The sequence below is a fragment of the Patiria miniata genome, unplaced genomic scaffold, assembly GCF_015706575.1.
Source record: "Patiria miniata isolate m_02_andy unplaced genomic scaffold, ASM1570657v1 HiC_scaffold_1, whole genome shotgun sequence".
NCBI classification, from domain to species: Eukaryota; Metazoa; Echinodermata; class Asteroidea; order Valvatida; family Asterinidae; genus Patiria; species Patiria miniata.
The window spans coordinates 16587038-16609168 of record NW_024037047.1 but is presented as its reverse complement, the minus strand read 5'-3'; the positions used below and the strand labels follow the sequence as shown (position 1 = coordinate 16609168).

Here is a 22131-nt window from a genome sequence, read left to right as displayed (position 1 = left end):
TATGGCTTCTCTCCAGTGTGCGTGCGTTTGTGTGGCTCGAGACTACTCCGGCTGGTAAATTGTTTCCCGCAAGTGTTGCATTTGAAGGGTTTTTCGTCAGAGTGTATACGCTGATGTACTCTCAGATACTTAGGAGTGCTGAATTTCCTGCCACAAAGGCCGCAAACAAACTTCTTCTCCTCTTCGTGGAGGAGTTGGTGTGTGGCAAGGCTGCTGGCGTAGCCAAAAGTTTTGCCACAAGTATCACAGTGGTATGGCTTCTCTTTTGTGTGAGTGCGAAGGTGCCGCTTCAGATCCCCAGCTTGTGCGATGGCTTTGCCGCAAAACCACAACTGAAAGGCTTTTCTCCAGTATGGATTCGCCTGTGGGCCTGAAGATTGCTGTTGGTGCTGGATCTTTCCCCACAAATGTCACAAATATACGGCCTCTCATCTGCGTGACTGCGATGATGTCTTTTGAGATGCTGTTGTTGCGCGAAGGCCCTGCCGCACAGGTTGCAAGTGAAAGGCTTCTCCCCTGTATGAGTCCTCCTGTGTGCTGCAAGATTGTTTTTGAGGGTAAAACCCTTTCCGCAGATATCGCAAGCAAACCGTTTCTCACAGATGGGAAACTTTTTAGGGAATGATAGATCTAAGCAATTCGTCTGGACACTGTTGCTAGTGATGACATCAAGATCAGATGATTTTTCTTGGGCTGCAGAATGGCAAGTTTGGTCAGTGTTGGAAGTGGCAGAAACCACACTCTGTTTAGGAACCGAGAGATCAAGGCAGTGCAGCTGGGTATCACTACTCCTATGCAAGTCAGTTTGACACACAAAGAGATTCTCAGAGCTGGTGTGACCACGATTGGGACTATGATCTTTTGTAGAAGTGAGTGACACAGGTATTGGTTTTGGAAGAGAGAGGTCTAGGCAGCCTTGCGGGAATGAGCTGTTAGGAGTGTCACTGTTCAGAGGCTTTTCCTCTTCGGGATCACAAGTCCGACTAGAGTGGTTCATTAAGACCACATTTGTGCGAGAAAGCATGGCAAAAAATGCTGAAAACGAACAGCTGTACCGGTACTCTTGGTGTCAATCATTTACATGTTCAGCACAAACTTGTACATGGAACATCACTGACAAAAGTGGTTTGCTTTATCCTCATTCCTAAATCCCGACATTCTCTCCTGGCGAGTTTTGGGCGATATCATTCTGCACAAGAAGTGGCCACAAGGTTTAAATACTTTCCCTCACATTCGTGAAGAAGTGTTTCAGTACTTATTTTGCTAGAGGGCACTGTCCGTATGCTTTACGTGTGTGTAAAGGTAATGTCCAGGATTGCTTTGTTCAGTAGTCATAATTTTGCGTGGAACTCCATATGCTGGTTATAAAGCTTTAGTGGCCAACAAGTTTCACGGGTGTCGCTCATGTTAATCCATCGGCCGAGGATGTAATACATGTACTCATGCTTCCTGCATTGCTACCTAAAAAACAAAAAAAGGAAGTGTTATTCCAAACGTGCTGAACCTACATGTAGATACATGTATATATACACAACTACCGGTATTTGACACATTTGTCTTCTATTTGAAAGGGGTTGTTCTTTTGTACATAGTTACATGTACATTCCATTAATATATTACATTAATACATGTACAAAACAGTGTTGTAGTCGAGTACTTTTTTCCGAGTACCGAGTACTGCCGAGTACTTAGGTTGCCGAGTATGAGTACTTGTACCTCCGAGTACAAGAACGGGTCTCCGATTACGAGTACTTGTACTTCCGAGTGCGAGTACTTGTACTTCCGAGTACGAGTACAAGTACTCGCATTTCCGAATACGGCCATACGGCAATTGGTTTATTGTGCGTAATTGGCCCAGGCCCAGTCAGACCGATATACAGACCCACTCACGGCTAGCTGTTAAATGTGTTTGTCCGGACTTGCTAGCGGAAACTCAGGAAATCTCAATTTCTCCACAAGTCAATCAACCATTTCAAACTGAAAGTATCGATAAAATAAGGCCATGGTAAGTGAAGCTATAACCTCCCCCCCCCCCCCCCCCCCCCCCCCCCGAGTACTGCTATTCGAGTATGAGTACTTTAATGATCGAGTACAATTTCAACATGTGGAGTATGAGTACTTTGCTGCCCGAGTACGAGTACCGTCATTTCGAGTACGAGTACTTTGACATTCGAGTACGAGTACCGAGCACGAGTACTACAACACTGGTACAAAATGTATCATTTCAGTGCATGTTTAATATTCATGAAAGGTGCTTCCAAATTGAAAATAAGTTAATTGAATTGCTTTTGAAAGCTTTTCCTTTATTTCTTCTCAGCCTCCAACCAGCATGCAAGCATACGTTCTGTGCCAAATTGTCCTTGCAGTCAAGAGCAATAAAGTGACTGTTTTCAACAGTTAAGTATTTCCACTTCCCAGCCTACACAAGGTCCTTTTTCACATTGTTAACTAATTTTGGGGAAAAATTCCCATATTTGGCCATCACTTATTTTTCCCTTCAGTGACCTACATGTAGCACTATCGGCCATCCAAAAAGTGACATGTCCTAAAAAGTTAAAATTTAGATCGGAGCACGTATCATTACACAAAACAGTCGTGGATAAAGCGCGACTTGTTTTTCTTCAATCGAGCAACGACGGTGACGTCACGTCAGACGCCCTCATTCGACAAGCCAATTCAAGAACTGAGCCTCCCTGCAAACACATTGAGCTGTAAGTTTTCAGACTATTTTGCTGTTTTTTTTTCAAATTTTTCGCTGTTTGGGAACAATATAAGGGGTCTCATGGAATGTCAAGAATGTATAAATCAATCCTTCGCTGACGTATGTATGGAGGGGTACCCGTAATTCAACGCTCCACTCAGTAGAGCTATGAATGAATATGAGCATGTCAGCTGGAGTTACTCAAGCTACATGTTTACCATGTTTACTTAGCCCCACTAGTGTGGCCGTCGGTATGCTGCGCTGAACCTCTGGCCACACACCGTGGTACCGCGCGCTACTGAGGACGAAGTTTTCAAAAAAATTACGCTCAGTTTCTTACATTCTCAGTTTCTTACTTTCTTATGGTTGTATTCAATGATGTCTCATCTATCACTTCTGGGATGCTTAGGTGTAATGATGTTCAATTTTCCGAGATATTCTTGAATTTTTCTGGAGCCCATATGCACTCGTAAAACGTCTGGTGATGGCAGCCATTTTGAATGTGTCAAGAGATGACCTCAAGCTGTGACGTCGCGTTTATGCAAATTGCTTGTCGAGCGAGTTGCAAATACGACGGCTGTTTCCTGTACCATGGCAAAGGAAACAGCCGTCGTATTTGCAACTCGCTCGACAAGCAATTTGCATAAACGCGACGTCACAGCTTGAGGTCATCTCTTGACACATTCAAAATGGCTGCCATCACCAGACGTTTTACGAGTGCATATGGGCTCCAGAAAAATTCAAGAATATCTCGGAAAATTGAACATCATTACACCTAAGCATCCCAGAAGTGATAGATGAGACATCATTGAATACAACCATAAGAAAGTAAGAAACTGAGAATGTAAGAAACTGAGCGTAATTTTTTTGAAAACTTTGTCCTCAGTAGCGCGCGTAGCCCCATAAATGTGGCCTATTTACTGGACTGCCTCCGTAAACATAGGCCACACATCCACATGTACAAAAATCGTGTCGACTTTGCCAAATTTTGATTTTCACATTTAGGCTTAGTTTGTAAGGTTTTTTTGCTTTAGAAGCATACTCACCCTCTTTATAGGCTAATCAGAAAGTGCTGCCTTTTTCAGATGTATATTTTTCGTGAAATTTCCAGATTCATTTTTACACGTTTGCGTATCAAAATTTCAACATGAAATTTCACAAAAATTAGACATCTGAAAAAGGCAGCACTTTCTGACTAGCCTATAAAGAGGGTGAGTATGCTTCTAAAGCAAAAAAATCCTAAAAACTAAGCCTAAATGTGAAAATCAAAATTTGGCAAAGTCGACACGATTTTTGTACATGTGGATGTGTGGCCTATGTTTACGGAGGCAGTCCAGTAAATAGGCCACATTTATGGGGCTATAGCGCACGGTACCACGGTGTGTGGCCAGAGGTTCAGCGCAGCATACCGACGGCCACACTACTAGTGGGGCTAATGTTTACTGAGACGCGTTTACTTACCAGCGATCATGGTGGTTTTATTAACTCTCTTGCGGGTTGACACTGCTGCAGTATTCTGTATGTACGTTTGACGTTACGAGTTCTATAGGAGCGCTTAACATCAAGGAATTACACGAATTTCAGCATCATGTTTGTTGCCAGCTTTTTGTTAAGTCGGTATTCTTTTTGTTTTCGTGTGTGTGTACGTGTGTGACGGATACCTGTACGTACCGTGCAGCAAAAAAATAGAAGAAGCGAAATCACTGTGGCACCAGTCTAAAAATTATGGCGCGATTGCTGGTTCTCCGCGATTTGGAGATTGCGCAGTGTAATACTCAAGGCCTCGGAGTATAGGCAAAAAAAGTCTCCGGTTTCTGGTATGGAGCTTGCTCAAAAACTGGTGCGGCGATGCGGCTTTTTTTTTAACCGTTTTTTCCTTCTTCAAATGTCCGCTGATGACTACAAATGGTGCCCGACTAAACTAAGTGCAAATATATGGGAGTCCGAGAGGCCACATAAAGCTTATTCTCGATCATAACCCCATGTAAAAACACGTTAAAATAAATTGTGCTGCAGCAGGATTCCAGTCAAACCATCATCTTTCATTGAAAAAAAAAAAACTTTTTCATTTTTACCGACGCGCATGGCTTCGGTGACGCGCGTGCATGCTAGAAACCGGAGACTTTTTTAGGCCCAATAGTCTATTTTTAAGTAACTTTGATTTTTTTTGTTAAACAAAATTCATGAAATATTGTAACAAAAAAGCTTTGCCCCGTGCGGGTTAACTTTATTTTAAACTCTCGTGGCCAGCATTCGTTAAGCTTTAGTCAAGTTGAACTGTACTGGCTAATTCTGGAATTCAAGTCTTGACAGCTAGTAGGCGTGCCTATCCAATGGCCAGCACTCGATGCACACTTTCCTTTGGGTTGTACAAAGTTCCTTTTCATATTCACTCAAGTAGATCACGCCGCCGGGCAGGGATGCATGTATACTGGGTGTGAGGTCATGGGCGTCAATCGTGTGGGGAACGAGGTGGGGGATAATGGAACAAGTCCCCCCCCCCCCCCACTTTTGAAAGTAAGGAATATCATATCGTTTGTCCCCCCCCCCCCCCCATTGTTTTCGTCCCCGAATCAGTAAAATTAGTAGCCAACATAATGATTCTATATAGCTCAGAAAAGCTGATTCAATAATACTCCAAACTCGAAATGTTTAAACGATGATATTTTGCTCACAAAACGTGGACATTGCCTCAGATCGCACCACAGAGCGTCTAGAATCGAACAATTCCAGGGCCTTATAAGCGGGCCCCAGCACTATTGCTCTCGCAATAGTGCTGAGGTATAGTGATGAGGTCACGTATGTCGTCGTCGTTCCCCCCCCCCCCCCCCCCCCCCTTTAGCGAAGCGACTGACGTGTGGTCATTTCTGATCAGCGGGTCGATCAAAGAACATCAGGCCCGAGTTTGTTGCGTTATACAGATAGGTCTCTGTGATTTAGTTCTTTGATTTTTCCCGTACATATATTTTGTTTCAATTTCTTTGATTTGCCATTTTTGCCAGTTACTCCAGCCCTATAAGCAGGTAATTTTCGTTGTTATTTCTCAAGTTAATTTCTTGAAGCCACGCCCTGTATTGTTTGCCTGTCTATTTTCTTATTTTCATTAATTTAACTCCCTAGGGGGTGTGCAAAATCGTATTAAAATTGGAGGATTCAGGACTGTTTGGGTAAAAAATAATGTTTATGTCTTGGCCCGCGCCGCCAAATATAATCGCTGTGGGCCTTATCTTTTTGATGCCATTTTGGGGGAATTGTTATAACGCTACCCTGTTTGGGTAGCGGCTCGACCCCCCCCCCCCCCCCCCCCCCCGGCCACATATTCCGACTGCGACTGGGGAAAGATGTCGAGCGCCCCTTGGCGTCAAATGAGCCCGGTCTCCTGACTCTACCTATGGGACGGCACCATGATAGCATAACTTGAAGCCAATGAGCAAACTTTTCAAACAAACGTTTTTAATAAGCATTTTTTTTTTACAATTTGAACGGAATCCTATAACAGAAGCGTCTTCCTATTATCAAACTCGCAGCAACAGCGCCATCGGAACTTTGTCAGGAAACCATGCAACATTTTTTAATGCAATTTTTAATAAAAATACCCAAAAAGGGATGTCAAATACTTTCATAATTTAGCTGACATTTGAACATCATATGTTTCTAAGTAAAATTCACGTCCCTTTACATTTCTTTTCTTTACAAAAACATGTACATTTACGTGGAATTATGCATCTCGTAAGAACAATGTATTTTTGCATATCAAGATCCACTTAAAACAAAAATGTTCACGTGACCAACTACACTGCAAGCAGGGAATCCAACTTAATGTGGCCGTCATTGGCGCGAAAAAAAGTACATTTCAACAACATGATCAACGTTATTAAACGTTCGGGTAAATAACTGATAGTTAAATAACTCAAGTGTATTATAGTTGACGCGGTCTTGATCCAACCTGCTTTCCAAATACGTACGGAACTTTTAAATTTAATTCGCAGACGGATTATTAAGTTGACAGCTTTCAGCTTAATTGTATACATTTATTTCAAGATCTTCCATTCATGTTATTAATTTGTTTAAACTTTCAGATCCACTATATTATATCTACCAAAAACAGTTATATAAATAGATTCTTATTCGGTACGATAAAGGCTTTCTAAATGGAGTCAGGGAACCAGACTACAGGAAAATGATTGTTTTTCTTGGTTTTTATAGCATTTTTGAACCCAAAACCTCAAAAAAGTCAGTGTAACTATATTTGCTATATATTTCCAACCCCCCAATTCCATCCATTTCTGAAAATTACAGCCAAAGCAAATGATGTATATTCCCTTTAAATAATGCCCTTGTATAAATATATGATGTGCAACGACGTACGACGACCGATTAGTGGTCAAGGGCAAACATACAATGCGCTTTAGAAGCTTCACCTCCGACCTTATACATTGGCCTTATTATATACACGTCGACCGTTGAAAAGGTCAACTTACAAAAGTAGTGATCTTGTTTGTCGATCTTTACTGCACAGAGGACTTTGGTTAACCTCGCGGTACCATGTTTTGCCAATGCCTGTAGATACATGTACATGTACAAGGCTACAATGGTAAGGTGTATAATCCGTTGAACAACTCTAATGAGACGAGTATTGTTGTCTGTGTAAGGTGCATTTTTCATCAGTCTTGAATTCGAAAGAGTAAGTATTTTTTTTGACGGGACTGTGCTTTTCAATTCATTTACTTGCGAGCTATATGTACCTTTATTTTGGCTTTCCAATCGTGATGGATTTACTACTAGGTTGCAAGTTGAAACTCTTTAGCCGACTCTGGTTTTCAATGTTGGGCAACCCTACCCAAGACTGGATTTAATTGAATTGATTCCCCTTGCTACAGCTGATCCGTGACAAATGAGGTATCTATCAACAAGATGAGTCAAATCCAGTCTTGGCAATATTGGCAGCGCTACCTAGGATATTCCAAGTACATGTATACCTTATATCGATCTGTATTCAAGATAATGTATGAGCGTGATTGGAATTTCCCGGGTAGCGCTGCCAATATTGCCAACTACACTGGATTTGATTCATCTTCTTGATAAAAACCTCTACCTCAGGTCAATTTAAGTGTGTTTGTCACTCACGGGACTGGCTGCAAAATACAAAAATAATAATAAACTATAAACCCGTGATGAATTTTTTATCTGCGGGTTGACGGGCAACACATGAAACTTGTGAAAAGAGAATTAAGTTGTGTGTGTTGGGGCGGGTATGGACGACAACCAAAAAAAAAGAAGAATTACAAATACAAGTCTTCGTTTTGCTGTTTGACTGTTGAGTGCACAAATAACCCTTACAGAAATGTCCCATGTGATTCCCATGGGAATTTTTCCAATGGGACCCCATGGGAATTGCATGGTGAATTGGACACCATGTAGCATGGGATTTTTCCCATGGGAGTTTTCCCATTGGCTTTTTCCCATGGGAAATTTTGTATGGGCTTTTTCCCATGTATGGTTTCCTTTCATTTCTCAAAAAAATTGTTGCTCCATGGTATTTTTCAATAACAACTTCCTACACATTTTAACCCTGTGTGTTAAGTGCTATTCACCAAATTGGTAAAGCACATCACGGAACTCCGATGGGGGTTGTTCCACGTAATAGGAGTGGCTTGTGCACTCTTCGACTAAAGTCCACATCATTGCTCCCATACCGCTTGTCAAGTTGTACCATATTATCACAGTGTTCCCAATTTATTTTCTCATAAATGTTTCCAACCATAATAATAAATGAATCAATATTATCCAAAGTTTGAATGACACATTGTCCACATAAAAAAATAGTGTATGCATCATTTAACTTCACTTATAAACAGAAAAATTCAAAAATGTGCAATTACAACACTCGTTATTGTAAGAGATTCTCACAAAAATGTCCCATGGTGGTCCCATGGTGTCCCATGGTGTTCCCATGGTGTCCCATGGTGTTTATCCCATTGTGTTCAATTGGTGAACATCCACAGGAGTTTCCCATGGTCAGCTTAACAAATAGAATTCTTGATAACCTCTATGGCCACAAGGGAAATATTTTTAATTGAATTCAAATTTACAGCTAGGCGAATAAGTAATTAAATCAAAGAAAGGTTTGCCTATAACTTGGGAGTGCAATTGGGTCTATGATGGTTTTTCATGGCACATGCATGTTCTCCAGTATAACCCGGCAGTGTCCCCGTGCTGCCTTTTAAATCTCCATGGTGTTCCCATTGTATCCATAATTTATATCACCCACATTATGGTGTACCCATGTGTCTAAAACCCCCATATCCTCATGGTGTACCCATGTGTCTAAAATCCCCATGATGTTCCCATGGTGTCCAGTAAATCCCCATGGTGTTCCCATGGTGACATACAATCCCAATGGTGTTCCCATGGTGTCCATAAAATCCCCATGGTGTTCCCATGGTGTCCATAAAATCCCCATGGGGTTCCCATGGTGTTCCCATGGTGTCCATAAATTCCCATGATGTTCCCATGGTGTTCATTAATTCCACATGGTGTTCCCATGATGTCCATAAAATCCCAATGGTATTCCCATGGTGTCCGTAAAATCCCCATGGTGTTCCCATGGAGCTCATAAAATCCCCATGGTGTTCCCATGGAGCTCGTAAAATCCCCATGGTGTTCCCATGTTGTCCATGCAATCTCCATGGTGTTCCCATGGGTTTCCCATGATGATCATTTTAACTTACATGGTGTTCTTGATGACCCCATGGGTTTCCCATGGGGTCCCATGGGAATCCCATGGGACCCCATGGGAATCCCATGGGATGCTCATGGGACATTTCTGTAAGGGAACTAGCAAAGTTGAAGCATATAAAAGTTATGGTCCAAACAACAGACGCAAACAAATTACGATAAGTACTTAGCGTTAGTGTATAGGCCAGCATCGTAAGTATGAGACAATTGCTACTGTTCGTAAAAAAAAAAACCTCATGCATAAGTACTGGCTTTATGTTTATAGGTTATGGAGATTACAAGCAAAACAGTTGCCATAATTGGGTGCGGAGTGTCTGGCCTTGCGGCAGTTAAATGTTGCCTGGACGAAGGCCTTCAACCAACTTGCATTGAGAGGGCAGATGACATAGGCGGTCTCTGGTACTACCGCGACAACAGTGAACACCAGGCGATGACCACGGTCTACAAATCGACTACCAGCACAGGCACCAAAGAGGGCATGTGCTACAGCGACTTCCCCTTTCCCAAGGAGTGGCCGAATAGTCTGCGTCACAGTTACGTAAAGAAGTACTGCGACATGTATGCCGACAAGTTTGGTCTCAATGAGCACATCCGCTTCTCTACTAGAGTGACTCGCTTGTCTCAGGCCCCAGATTACGAGGCTACTGGGCGATGGGTTGTCACTACTCAACCAGAGGGATCGGCTGAATCCCAGGAGACAAGCCAGGAGTTTGATGCTGTAATGATCTGCACTGGGATGTTCAACAACCCCCACATCCCAGACTTCCCAGGTCTTGATGTGTTCCAGGGGAAGGTAATACATAGCCAGGCTTACCGGACGCCAGATGAGTATAAAGACAAACGAGTGGTGGTGGTTGGGATTGGTAATTCGGGAGGAGATGCAGCTACGGATGTCAGCCGTCTAGCATCTCAGGTAGGAGAAATTCAAATAACCTCGCTTGTATCATGAAGCTAGAACAAGACTATCGGCCTCACATGCATGTATTACCCATAGAAAAGTCATGCAAATGTACGTCTAAATGTTTAAGCTTCATAGCTTTGAAACACAAACCAAAATATTATTTCTCTATTTGAAAGTTACAGCTTATGAGCTAAACTAAAAGCTGGGCATAAAACTCATATAACCTCGCAATCATGAAGCCGAAGACTCACATTCATGTTTTACAATTACAGAAGTCATGAACGTCTAATGGCGAAGCTTCATAGCTTTGGAACGCCAACCAAAATGTTATTCTTCTATTAATTTACAGCTTTTAAAAGCTTAACAAAAAGCTGGGCATAAAACTTCTAACGTCGCTGCCTCGCAAACCATAGGCTCACTCAACCTTCGAATACGTTTTTGGTCTTGACAGGTGTACTTGAGTTGCAGGCGTGGAGTTTGGCTTACCGGTCGAGGAGGGGATAACGGCTACCCTTTCGACCTGGAAGTAATTCGTCGATACTACTGGGTCCCTTTAAAGTTAAAAATGATGCTCTTGAAGAAATCAATAGAGCGTCGAAATAAACTTGCCATGGCATCACTGCAACCTTCCCACAGTCTCTTGGCTTGTGAGCCGCAGATGAGTGAGCAGCTACCAGATTGTATCATGAACGGGTCTGTCGTTATCAGAGCAGGCCCAGCAAGGTTCACCAAGACGGGTCTTGAGTTTGAAGATGGCACCTTCGAGGATGACATTGATGCTGTCATCATGGCGTCTGGGTACCGCTTCAAGATTCCATTTGAGGTAGACTGCCCTGCATTGGAGATGAAGGATGGTTCAGTTCCCCTCTACAAGCTTGTCTTCCCTCTTGGGCTGAAACACAACACTCTCTCATTTAGCGGGGCAATGGAAGTTCTCGGTGCTGTCATCCCATGCGTGGAGCTGCAGGCTCGCTGGGCTGCGAGGGTCTTCAAAGGGTTGGCCAAGCTTCCATCCCAGCTCGAGATGCAGGCTGAGGTGACGATGACTGATGAGATGATGAAGAAGAGCTTTCTACCCCCTCATCGACACGTTGGCGCTGTAGCTTACGGAGACAGTATCGCTACTGAAATTGGTGCCAGACCGAATTTCCTGAAGCTGTTCTTCACTCATCCTGTGCTGACTCTCCGGTGCCTGTTTGGCCCTCATGTGCCGTATGTGTATCGCTTGACAGGTCCCGGAAAGACAGAGGAAGCCAAGAAGGCAATCAACACAGTTTGGGAGCGTGTTCTGGCGCCGACAGTGACAAGACGCGTGGAAGTAAAACGTGAATCTTCTCCGCTGGCCTTCCAATTTCTTTGTCTGTCCATAGTTGCGTCAGTAACTGCCATATTATTTGTTCAGTTCTGGTGAATAAAATTACTGCCCTTGTAACGTAAGTGCCAGAAAAGGGTGTTTATTGCCAACATGCTCAAGTGTAAGAATCATTTGTCATCGAGCATATTATTACATGTACATTGCAAAAGGAATATATAAAAACAAGTTTGATTAAATGGCTTTAATTTGGGCAAATCGTAATTTTTTCCTCTCTATTATTTGATACAATATATCACTTTTTGGGCTATTAGACCTGTAACTTATATTGGTTATTCTTATTACTAAGACACTTTACCCATTCCTTTTGGTCGTGTGCCGGTCTTAAACGGATGATAGACATGACTGGCTGGTCTTAAACGCTTTTTCAGTGTCGCATGAAATTCGGACTATCAAATCCTGTGTCTTTTACCATTTTTTAATATTGTTTGAACATTCACAATCCTCTCGTAGGCATGCGCAATAGTTTTTTTTTTTCAATACTACCAGTTTTGACTTTTTGACTCATCCAGAGTCCAACCCGGTGTTAAACATAGTGATTAAAACCAGCCAATCACACACATATTCCCTAATTCGACGTAGAAGTCATTCGCAGTAGTTTTCAAACGGACTCTATGAATGTTTTGTACATGTATGTGTTTACATTATTCATAACAGTAATTGAGTACCGTGTAAAGCATGTATTTTGCCTTTTTTGTTGTTGGACTGATTGATTCAAATCCACTCTTTAATATGTTATGCCTATATTACGCTAGCTTTTGTATACTGTTGCTGCTTATAAAAAATATTGTACAATGTGATATGAGATTAAGCTTTACAAGTACATGTATATTGATTTTCCTCACCCTACAATAGACATTCAATTTTGTTCAGATATTCCATTCTCTTGTACTAGAAGTTGATCATAACACCATGCTTACACTCCATAGGATCTGAATCGGCAGCAGATCACGCTTCCGAAATAACATTTCTGCGGAATACCAAAAAATGTGGAAAATAAATATTTCTAAAACTAGGAGAAGGGTATCTTTCCATGAATCTGCAGCTTATTCCGTGAATGGCACATGTACTGTAGCTGATAATATTTATTTTATCAAAATCCGATATACATGTACCTGTAAGAACAGAGGGCCGTTTTGGACAATTTGAAACTCGTCCTAAAACTCCAGGGTTTGATTTGTGCTGAAGAAATTGAGAGGATAACTGAATTTGGAAAGAAAACAACACCCATCATTCCGACTAATTATTGCGCCGACAATGAATGTATTTTATGGAAACTAATGCCATGATATCTCAAAGTAACAATTTGGGAATATTTAACATGTTTAAAGCAGTTACACATGTACAAGTACAATAAAACAGAAAAGTTTAACCCTAACTCCCTACATGATTTACTAGGAAGCATACCCATGCTGGCAAATTCCAACACCATACATGTATGGGAAACTGCACACACACACATATTTCTGACTTTGATTCTGGAGGTGTGCCAGCCCAATGTAAAAGACTGTCAGTTTAGGGGTACTGTACCCATCCTGACAGATTCCAACAAAACATGTCATTTGGCTTGATGGGTTGAGTTCTGTTAAAGGAAATGTACAACATTTGCTTTTGCTGCAATTTTCAGAAATCAATGGATTTGGAGGATTAGTATGTTATAGCAAACATTGTTTAACTGACTTGTTTCACATTTTGGGCCTGTAGATCCTGGAAAAACCAAGAAAACCAATCGTATTCTTCTAGTCTTGTTCCCTGACCCCACTTAAGATAAAACAGAGCAATTTATAGAATTTGGGGAATTGTTAGGTCAGGAAATCGGTCTAGCAGGCTTGTTCCCCTTCACGGGTGTGTAATCAACTGAAAAGAAAATGCGAAATAACTAAATATGAAAACTTAGGAGCAGTTTTTGAAAAAAAAGCCAGGTTTCTCCAACGCTTGTCGGCCGACCATTGTTGGAAAAATGCAAGTCTTTCTCTAACAATCCAGCAAGTTATTTCGTGATAATTTGATCATTTCCTTTTTTGATGTTTGCAAATGTTGTATCTTCCCTTTAATGTGGTAAAACTTAACAGAAAGAGTCATTGTAGGTCAGTAATAAAGGATGATCTGGCCACTAATCTTTACACTATGTATTATAATCTGCAGAACTTTGTGTACACATTGTACACTGGTAAGTGGCATATAATGGTCAAAATAAATTTCTATAAAAACTGAATGCGAAAGCTCAAACTAAAGGTTCACGCTTGTTACGTTACCAACGCAGACTTGTCATGCAGACAATTATCTTATTAGGCACTGCCCAGTTCAACATACAAGTAGTTAAGTTGTGAATCCATGTATGTACTTGTGTCACAACAGAAAAAAAAATCACAAAACCTAATAGCGTCCGCAGTACAACAATTTGCTTTGTTTTGGCCAAAATTATCTGTTAGTGTTCGCAGGCAATGTAACTCACTAAACCCCTTACCACAAACGGCACATACAGTTGGTCCTTGCTATTGTGAATGGTTTTATGGCGTTTATCATTTGAGATCTGCAGTTGTTTCAATGTTTTGATTAGTGCCATTTGTACTGTGCCAGTTACTTCAGTCCCCAGCAAATACGCAGGTCGTGTTCGTTGTTATTTCTTCAAGTTAATTTCTTGTAGCCACGCCCTGTGTTGTTTGCCTATGTATTTTCTTATTTTCATTAATTAAAAACAAACATGTTTTTTTTTGTCTGGGCCCTTCGAATATCATCGCTGTGGGCCCTATCTTTGTTGGTGCCATTTTGGGGAAATTGTTTTAACGCTACCCCGTTTGGGTGCCCCCCGCCACATATTCCGACTGGGGAAAGATGTCGAGCGCCCCCGTAAAATGAGCCCCCGTCTCCTGACTCTGCCTATGGGACGGCACCATGATAGTAAGCCATGAGCACACTTTTCAAACAAACGTTTTCAATAAGCATTTTTTATTAACAATTTGAACAGAAACCTATCACGGAAGCGTCTTCCTATCACACTCGCAGCAACAGCGCCATCAGAATTGTGTCAGGAAAAACCATGCAACATTAATTTGTTTAGTGTACTTTTCAATAAAATAAACCAAAAAGGGATGTCAAATACTTTTCATAAATTTAAGAGCAGACATTTGAACACAATATGTTTCTAAGTAAAATTCACGTCCCTTTACATTTTTTTCTGTACAAAAATGTACGTGGAATTATGCATTTCGTAAGAACAATGTATTTTTGCATATCAGGATCCACTTAAAACAAACATGTTCAAGTGACCAACTACACTGCAAGCAGGGAATCCAATGTGGCCGTCATTGGCGCGAAAAAAAAATTATTTTGATACTTTCCGCCTTTGTTTTTTGGGGGGATTTCTTGACAGTAATTCATAAAAGAAAAGAAAATACTATATTTAAAATTTTATTTTTTTTCATTTTTTAAATTGCTGTTTTTTTTTCTCTTACTATTTTTAAATGTTTTTATTTCTTATCACAGGACCATAATGTAAAACAGCCTTTGAGCTGATATTTTGTATCCTGTATAAAGATTTTGAAATAAATAAATAAATAAAATAAATAAATAAATAAAATGGTATATTGTACATTCACGTGAAATTTGTGAAATCGGCCGTTTGTTGCGCGTATATGAAAATTAGGACCCCCCTCCCGAGAAGGGTTAGCGGTTGGTGAAATGGAGGTCGCCGCGGTATCTCAACATGCCTTAACCGTTATGCTATCTCAATGACAACAAGTTTTTGTGATAATCACTAGTATTGTGTACATGTAGGCCTACTCAAAGCAGTTCAGGTTCTCCAGCATTATTCACAGCGCGACTGTATTAATACATTTCAACAACACGATCAACGTTATCAAACGCTCGGGTAAATAATTGATAGCGTATATAACTCAAGCGTAAACAGCTATCCTGATCCAAACTGCTTTCCAAATACGTACGGAACTTTTAAATTTAATTCGCAGATTATTAAGTTGACATCTTTCAACTAAATTTATGTCAAGATCTTTCGTGCATGTTATTATCTTGTTGCCGCTTGAAACTTTCATATCCACTATATATCTCTACCAAAAAAAACACATTAATATAAAATAGATTCTAATTCGGTGCGATAAAGGCTTTCTTTGTTAAATAATGTCCTTGTATAAATGCATATGATGTGCCACGACGACCATGGTGACCGTTTTAGCCGATTTTCAGCTAACTTTGACATATTTTTTGTTAAAAAACGAGTTGAACAGAAAATTTGACAGAATGGATTTTTTTTCGGCAGATTTCTGGCTTAATTCTACAAAAAATATTATTTGACAGAAAAACATTTTGTTTAAAAAATCGAAATCTTTTCAAAAATCCCTTGCATAATGGGACAGGTTGGCTGGTCTAGGTGCTGAGGTTCACTGGGAACCGGACTGCGTCGTGAGCCAACCGCGTTTTGCCTGAAATTTATGCAATTTCATAACATCTTTATATGTGACTATATATATATATATATTGTTTATAATGTAAATTGAACCTTAATTAAGGCAACACTACAACATCTGCATGTGATTTTAAGTGTTTAGTGTATTTCGAGAAATTCTGGGGAATTTGGCAGATTTTTGATAAATCTGACAGATTTTCGAACTGCGTTGAGCAGAATTTGGCCATGAACTTACGGTCACCCTGACGACGACCGATTAGCGATCAAGGGCAAAAGTGTATGCGCTTTATAGCAACTTCACCTTCGGCCTTACACGTCGATGGTTGAAAAGGCCATTGTACAAGTAGTGACCGTGTGTGTCGATCTTTTATGTACAGAGGACATACCTATATATACTTTGGTTTACCTCTGTACCAAGTTCTGCCAATGCCTGTAGATACGCGTACAAGGCTACAGTATAGTAATAAGGTGTATAATCCGTTGAACAACTCTAACGAGACGAGTATTGTTGCCTGTCTACGGTGCATTTTTCATCAGTCTCGAATTCGAAAAAGTAAGTGTTTTTGCGGTGCAGTGCTTTTCAATTAATTTACTTGCGAGTTAGTACTTTTTTGGCTTTCCAATCTTGATGGCATTACTACTAGGTTGCAAGATGAAACTCTTTAGCCGACCCCAGACTGGATTTAAATTGATTTGATTCCCCTTGCTACAGCTGATCCGTGACAAATGAGGTATCTATCAACAAGATGAAACAAATCCAGTCTGGCAATATTGGCAGCGCTTCCCAGGATATTCCAAGTACATGTATACCTTATATCGATCTGTATTTAAGATAATGTATGAGCGTGATTGGAATTTCCGGGTAGCGCTGCCAATATTGCAAACACTGGATTTGATTCATCCTCTTGATAAAAACCTCTACCTCATGCAGGTTGTCAACTTAACTGTGTTTGTCACTCACGGGACTGGCTGCAAAATACAAGAATAAAATACTAACCCCGTGATGACATTTTTATCTGTGGGCTGACGGGCAACACATTAAACATGTGAAAAGAGAATTAAGTTGTGTGTGCGTTGGGGGATATGCATGGACGACAACCAAAACAAACTTACAAATACAATACAACATGTACTGTAGACCTATAACCTAAGGGAAAGTCCTCGTTTTGCTGTTTGACTGCTGAGTGCACAACTCATAGGAAAGTTGATGCATATAAAAGTTATGGTCCAAACAATAGACGCAAGCAAATTAGACGACAAGTACTTAGCGTTAGTGTAAGCCCAGCATCGTAAGAATTGGACAATCACTACCGTTCATAAAAGAAAACAAAACAGTCATTATTATCTTGTTTGCATTACCACCAGGTTGCGAGCTGAAAACTCTTCAGCCGACTCTACCGGTAGTTTTCAATGTTGGGCAAACCGACCCAAGATTTCCTTTTAATTGATGTTATTCCCCTTGCTACAGTAGTCCGAGTATCACCCGTTATATCCACGGAGGCGGAGCCAAATCCTGTATAACGTATGACATCTCCTGACATGCAAATTTATGGAAGCAGCGCGCCAGCCAATGGTTTGATTGGTCAATTCGAATGCAGTGTTTCGTAATACAACAGCAGCCGGGCGTGATATCGCATAACATGATACAGAGCGCGTGACACATTTTTTTTGTAGCCATTGTCTATGACGCACACAAGGGAATGACCGAAGACCCGGTATAGAAAGCGCTCACTAATAGGTCAAAATCTCGGAGGTCAAGAGGCGGGGTCTTGCCTAATTAATCAGCGAATCTGTTCGTGCGCAATAGACCACGGCATTCCTATTACATAGACTATTGCTACAGCTGATCCGTGACAAATGAGGTGACTATCAACTAGATGAATCAAATTCAGTCTTGGCAAATTGGCAGCGCTACCCATATTCCAAGTATACCTCATACCGATCTGCACTCGAGCTTATGCATGAGCGTGAGGTACGCTCAGAATTTCCCGGGTAGGGCTGCCAATATTGCCAACACTGGATGTGATTCAACTTTTTGATAAAAACCTCAACCTCAGGTCGTCAACTTAACTGTGTTTGTCACTCACGGGACTGGCTGTAAAATACTAACCCGTGATGACATTGTTAATGTTTGGGCTGACGGGCAACATATGAAACGTAAAAAGAGAATTAAGTTGTCAGTTTTGAGGAGATATAGACGACAACCAAATCAAAATTACAAACACAAAACAACTATGTAGGCCTATAAGGGAAAGTCTTCGTTTCGCTACCGTTCATAAAAGAATAACCTCATGAAAACGTACTGGCTTTATGTTTATAGGTTATGGAGATAACAAGCAAAACAGTTGCCATAATTGGGTGCGGAGTGTCTGGCCTTGCGGCAGTTAAATGTTGCCTGGACGAAGGCCTTCAACCAACTTGCATTGAGAGGGCAGATGACATAGGCGGTCTCTGGTACTACCGCGACAACAGTGAACACCAGGCGATGACCACGGTCTACAAATCGACTATCACCACAGGCAACAAAGAGGGCATGTGCTACAGCGACTTCCCCTTTCCCAAGGAGTGGCCGAATAGTCTGCGTCACAGCTATGTAAAGAAGTACTGCGACATGTATGCCGACAAGTTTGGTCTCAATGAGCACATCCGCTTCTCTACCAGAGTGACTCGCTTGGCTCAGGCCCCAGATTACGAGACTACTGGGCGATGGGTTGTCACTACTCAACCAGAGGGATCGGCTGGGTCCGAGGAGACAAGCCAGGAGTTTGATGCTGTAATGATCTGCACTGGGATGTTCAACAACCCCCACATCCCAGACTTCCCAGGTCTTGATGTGTTCCAGGGGAAGGTAATACATAGCCAGGCTTACCGGACGCCAGATGAGTATAAAGACAAACGAGTGGTGGTGGTTGGGATTGGTAATTCGGGAGGAGATGCAGCTACGGATGTCAGCCGTCTAGCATCTCAGGTAGGAGAAATTCAAATAACCTCGCTTGTATCATGAAGCTAGAACAAGACTATCGGCCTCACATGCATGTATTACCCATAGAAAAGTCATGCAAATGTACGTCTAAATGCTTAAGCTTCATAGCTTTGAAACACAAACCAAAATATTGTTTCTCTGTTTGTTAGTTACAGCTTATAAGCTAAACTAAAAGCTTGGCATAAAACTCATATAACCTCGCTATCATGAGGCCGAAGACTCACATTCATGTTTTACATTTACAGAAGTCATGAACGTCTAATGGCGAAGCTTCATAGCTTTGGAACGCCAACCAAAATGTTATTTTTCTATTAATTTACAGCTTTTAAAAGCTTAACAAAAAGCTGGGCATAAAACTTCTAACGTCGCTGCCTCGCAAACCATAGGCTCACTCAACCTTCGAATACGTTTTTGGTCTTGACAGGTGTACTTGAGTTGCAGGCGTGGAGTTTGGCTTACCGGTCGAAGAGGGGATAACGGCTACCCTTTCGACCTGGAAGTAATTCGTCGATACTACTGGGTCCCTTTAAAGTTAAAAATGATGCTCTTGAAGAAATCAATAGAGCGTCGAAACAAATTTGCCATGGCATCACTGCAACCTTCCCACGATCTCTTGGCTTGTGAGCCGCAGATGAGTGAGCAGCTACCCGATTGTATCATGAACGGGTCTGTCGTTATCAGAGCAGGCCCAGCAAGGTTCACCAAGACGGGTCTTGAGTTTGAAGATGGCACCTTCGAGGATGACATTGATGCTGTCATCATGGCGTCTGGGTACCGCTTCAAGATTCCATTTGAGGTGGACTGCCCTGCATTGGAGATGAAGGATGGTTCAGTTCCCCTCTACAAGCTTGTCTTCCCTCTTGGGCTGAAACACAACACTCTCTCATTTAGCGGGGCAATGGAAGTTCTCGGTGCTGTCATCCCATGCGTGGAGCTGCAGGCTCGCTGGGCTGCGAGGGTCTTCAAAGGGTTGGCCAAGCTTCCATCCCAGCTCGAGATGCAGGCTGAGGTGACGATGACTGATGAGTTGATGAAGAAGAGCTTTCTACCCCCTCATCGACACGTTGGCGCTGTAGCTTACGGAGACAGTATCGCTACTGAAATTGGTGCCAGACCGAATTTCCTGAAGCTGTTCTTCACTCATCCTGTGCTGACTCTCCGGTGCCTGTTTGGCCCTCATGTGCCGTATGTGTATCGCTTGACAGGTCCCGGAAAGACAGAGGAAGCCAAGAAGGCAATCAACACAGTTTGGGAGCGTGTCCTGGCGCCGACAGTGACAAGACGCGTGGAAGTAAAACGTGAATCTTCTCCGCTGGCCTTCCAATTTCTTTGTCTGTCCATAGTTGCGTCAGTAACTGCCATATTATTTGTTCAGTTCTGGTGAATAAAATTACTGCCCTTGTAACGTAAGTGCCAGAAAAGGGTGTTTATTGCCAACATGCTCAAGTGTAAGAATCATTTGTCATCGAGCATATTATTACATGTAAATTGCAAAAGGAATATGTAAACAAGTTTGATTAAATGGCTTTAATTTGGGCAAATCGTAATTTTTTCCTCTCTATTATTTGATACAATATATCACTTTTTGGGCTATTAGACCTGTAACTTATATTGGTTATTCTTATTACTAAGACACTTTACCCATTCCTTTTGGTCGTGTGCCGGTCTTAAACGGATGATAGACATGACTGGCTGGTCTTAAACGCTTTTTCAGTGTCGCATGAAATTCGGACTATCAAATCCTGTGTCTTTTACCATTTTTTAATATTGTTTGAACATTCACAATCCTCTCGTAGGCATGCGCAATAGTTTTTTTTCTTCAATACTACCAGTTTTGACTTTTTGACTCATCCAGAGTCCAACCCGGTGTTAAACATAGTGATTGAAAACCAGCCAATCACACACATATTCCCTAATTCGACGTAGAAATCATTCGCAGTAGTTTTCAAACGGACTCTATGAATGTTTTGTACATGTATGTGTTTACATTATTCATAACAGTAATTGAGTACCGTGTAAAGCATGTATTTTGCCTTTTTTGTTGTTGGACTGATTGATTCAAATCCACTCTTTAATATGTTATGCCTATATTACGCTAGCTTTTGTATACTGTTGCTGCTTATAAAAAATATTGTACAATGTGATATGAGATTAAGCTTTACAAGTACATGTATATTGATTTTCCTCACCCTACAATAGACATTCCATTTTGTTCAGATATTCCGTTCTCTTGTACTAGAAGTTGATCATAACACCATGCTTACACTCCATAGGATCTGAATCGGCAGCAGATCACGCTTCCGAAATAACATTTCTGCGGAATACCAAAAAATGGGGAAAATAAATATTTCTAAAACTAGGAGAAGTGTATCTTTCCACGAATCTGCAGCTTATTCTGTGAATGGCACATGTACTGTAGCTGATAATATGTAGTTTATCAAAATCCGATATACATGTACATGTAAGAACAGAGGGCTGTTTTGGACAATTTGAAACTCGTCCTAAAACTCCAGGGCTTGATTTGTGCTGAAGAAATTGAGAGGATAACTGAATTTGGAAAGAAAACAACACCCATCATTCCGACTAATTATTGCGCCGACAATGAATGTATTTTATGGAAACTAATGCCATGATATCTCAAAGTAACAATTTGGGAATATTTAACATGTTTAAAGCAGTTACACATGTACAAGTACAATAAAACAGAAAAGTTTAACCCTAACTCCCTACATGATTTACTAGGAAGCATACCCATGCTGGCAAATTCCAACACCATACATGTATGGGAAACTGCACACACACACATATTTCTGACTTTGATTCTGGAGGTGTGCCAGCCCAATGTAAAAGACTGTCAGTTTAGGGGTACTGTACCCATCCTGACAGATTCCAACAAAACATGTCATTTGGCTTGATGGGTTGAGTTCTGTTAAAGGAAATGTACAACATTTGCTTTTGCTGCAATTTTCAGAAATCAATGGATTTGGAGGATTAGTATGTTATAGCAAACATT

The 22131-nt window shown here is 41.2% G+C and overlaps 3 protein-coding genes across 3 annotated transcripts; 2 read left to right on the top strand and 1 right to left on the bottom strand.

Moving 5' to 3' along the window:
• Positions 1–163: 163 nt before the first annotated feature.
• Positions 164–4370, bottom strand: LOC119723777 (zinc finger protein 235-like). Its single transcript, XM_038194637.1, has 2 exons — positions 4163–4370; positions 164–1461 (listed from the first exon to the last, which is right to left on the bottom strand). Exon 2 carries the CDS (start codon positions 1022–1024, stop codon positions 290–292), a length of 735 nt encoding a protein of 244 aa, XP_038050565.1. The 5' UTR covers positions 1025–1461; positions 4163–4370; the 3' UTR covers positions 164–289.
• Positions 4371–7179: 2809 nt separating this feature from the next.
• LOC119723771 (flavin-containing monooxygenase 5-like) lies at positions 7180–12146 on the top strand. The gene is made up of 3 exons (XM_038194624.1): positions 7180–7385; positions 9705–10352; positions 10792–12146. Exons 2-3 carry the CDS (start codon positions 9708–9710, stop codon positions 11749–11751), a joined length of 1605 nt encoding a protein of 534 aa, XP_038050552.1. The 5' UTR covers positions 7180–7385; positions 9705–9707; the 3' UTR covers positions 11752–12146.
• A 4336-nt stretch (positions 12147–16482) lies between these two features.
• Positions 16483–21841, top strand: LOC119723758 (flavin-containing monooxygenase 5-like). Its single transcript, XM_038194613.1, has 3 exons — positions 16483–16688; positions 18456–19103; positions 19543–21841. Exons 2-3 carry the CDS (start codon positions 18459–18461, stop codon positions 20500–20502), a joined length of 1605 nt encoding a protein of 534 aa, XP_038050541.1. The 5' UTR covers positions 16483–16688; positions 18456–18458; the 3' UTR covers positions 20503–21841.
• The last annotated feature ends 290 nt before the right edge of the window (positions 21842–22131 follow it).

Bases quoted from the DNA above. Each gene is read 5' to 3' on its own strand.
- LOC119723771 (XM_038194624.1), top strand. From the start codon at position 9,708: ATGGAGATTACAAGCAAAACAGTTGCCATAATTGGGTGCGGAGTGTCT. The intron at 10,353-10,791 runs GTAGGAGAAATT...TGGTCTTGACAG, and splicing joins TCAGCCGTCTAGCATCTCAG to GTGTACTTGAGTTGCAGGCG.
- LOC119723758 (XM_038194613.1), top strand. From the start codon at position 18,459: ATGGAGATAACAAGCAAAACAGTTGCCATAATTGGGTGCGGAGTGTCT. The intron at 19,104-19,542 runs GTAGGAGAAATT...TGGTCTTGACAG, and splicing joins TCAGCCGTCTAGCATCTCAG to GTGTACTTGAGTTGCAGGCG.
- LOC119723777 (XM_038194637.1), bottom strand. From the start codon at position 1,024: ATGCTTTCTCGCACAAATGTGGTCTTAATGAACCACTCTAGTCGGACT.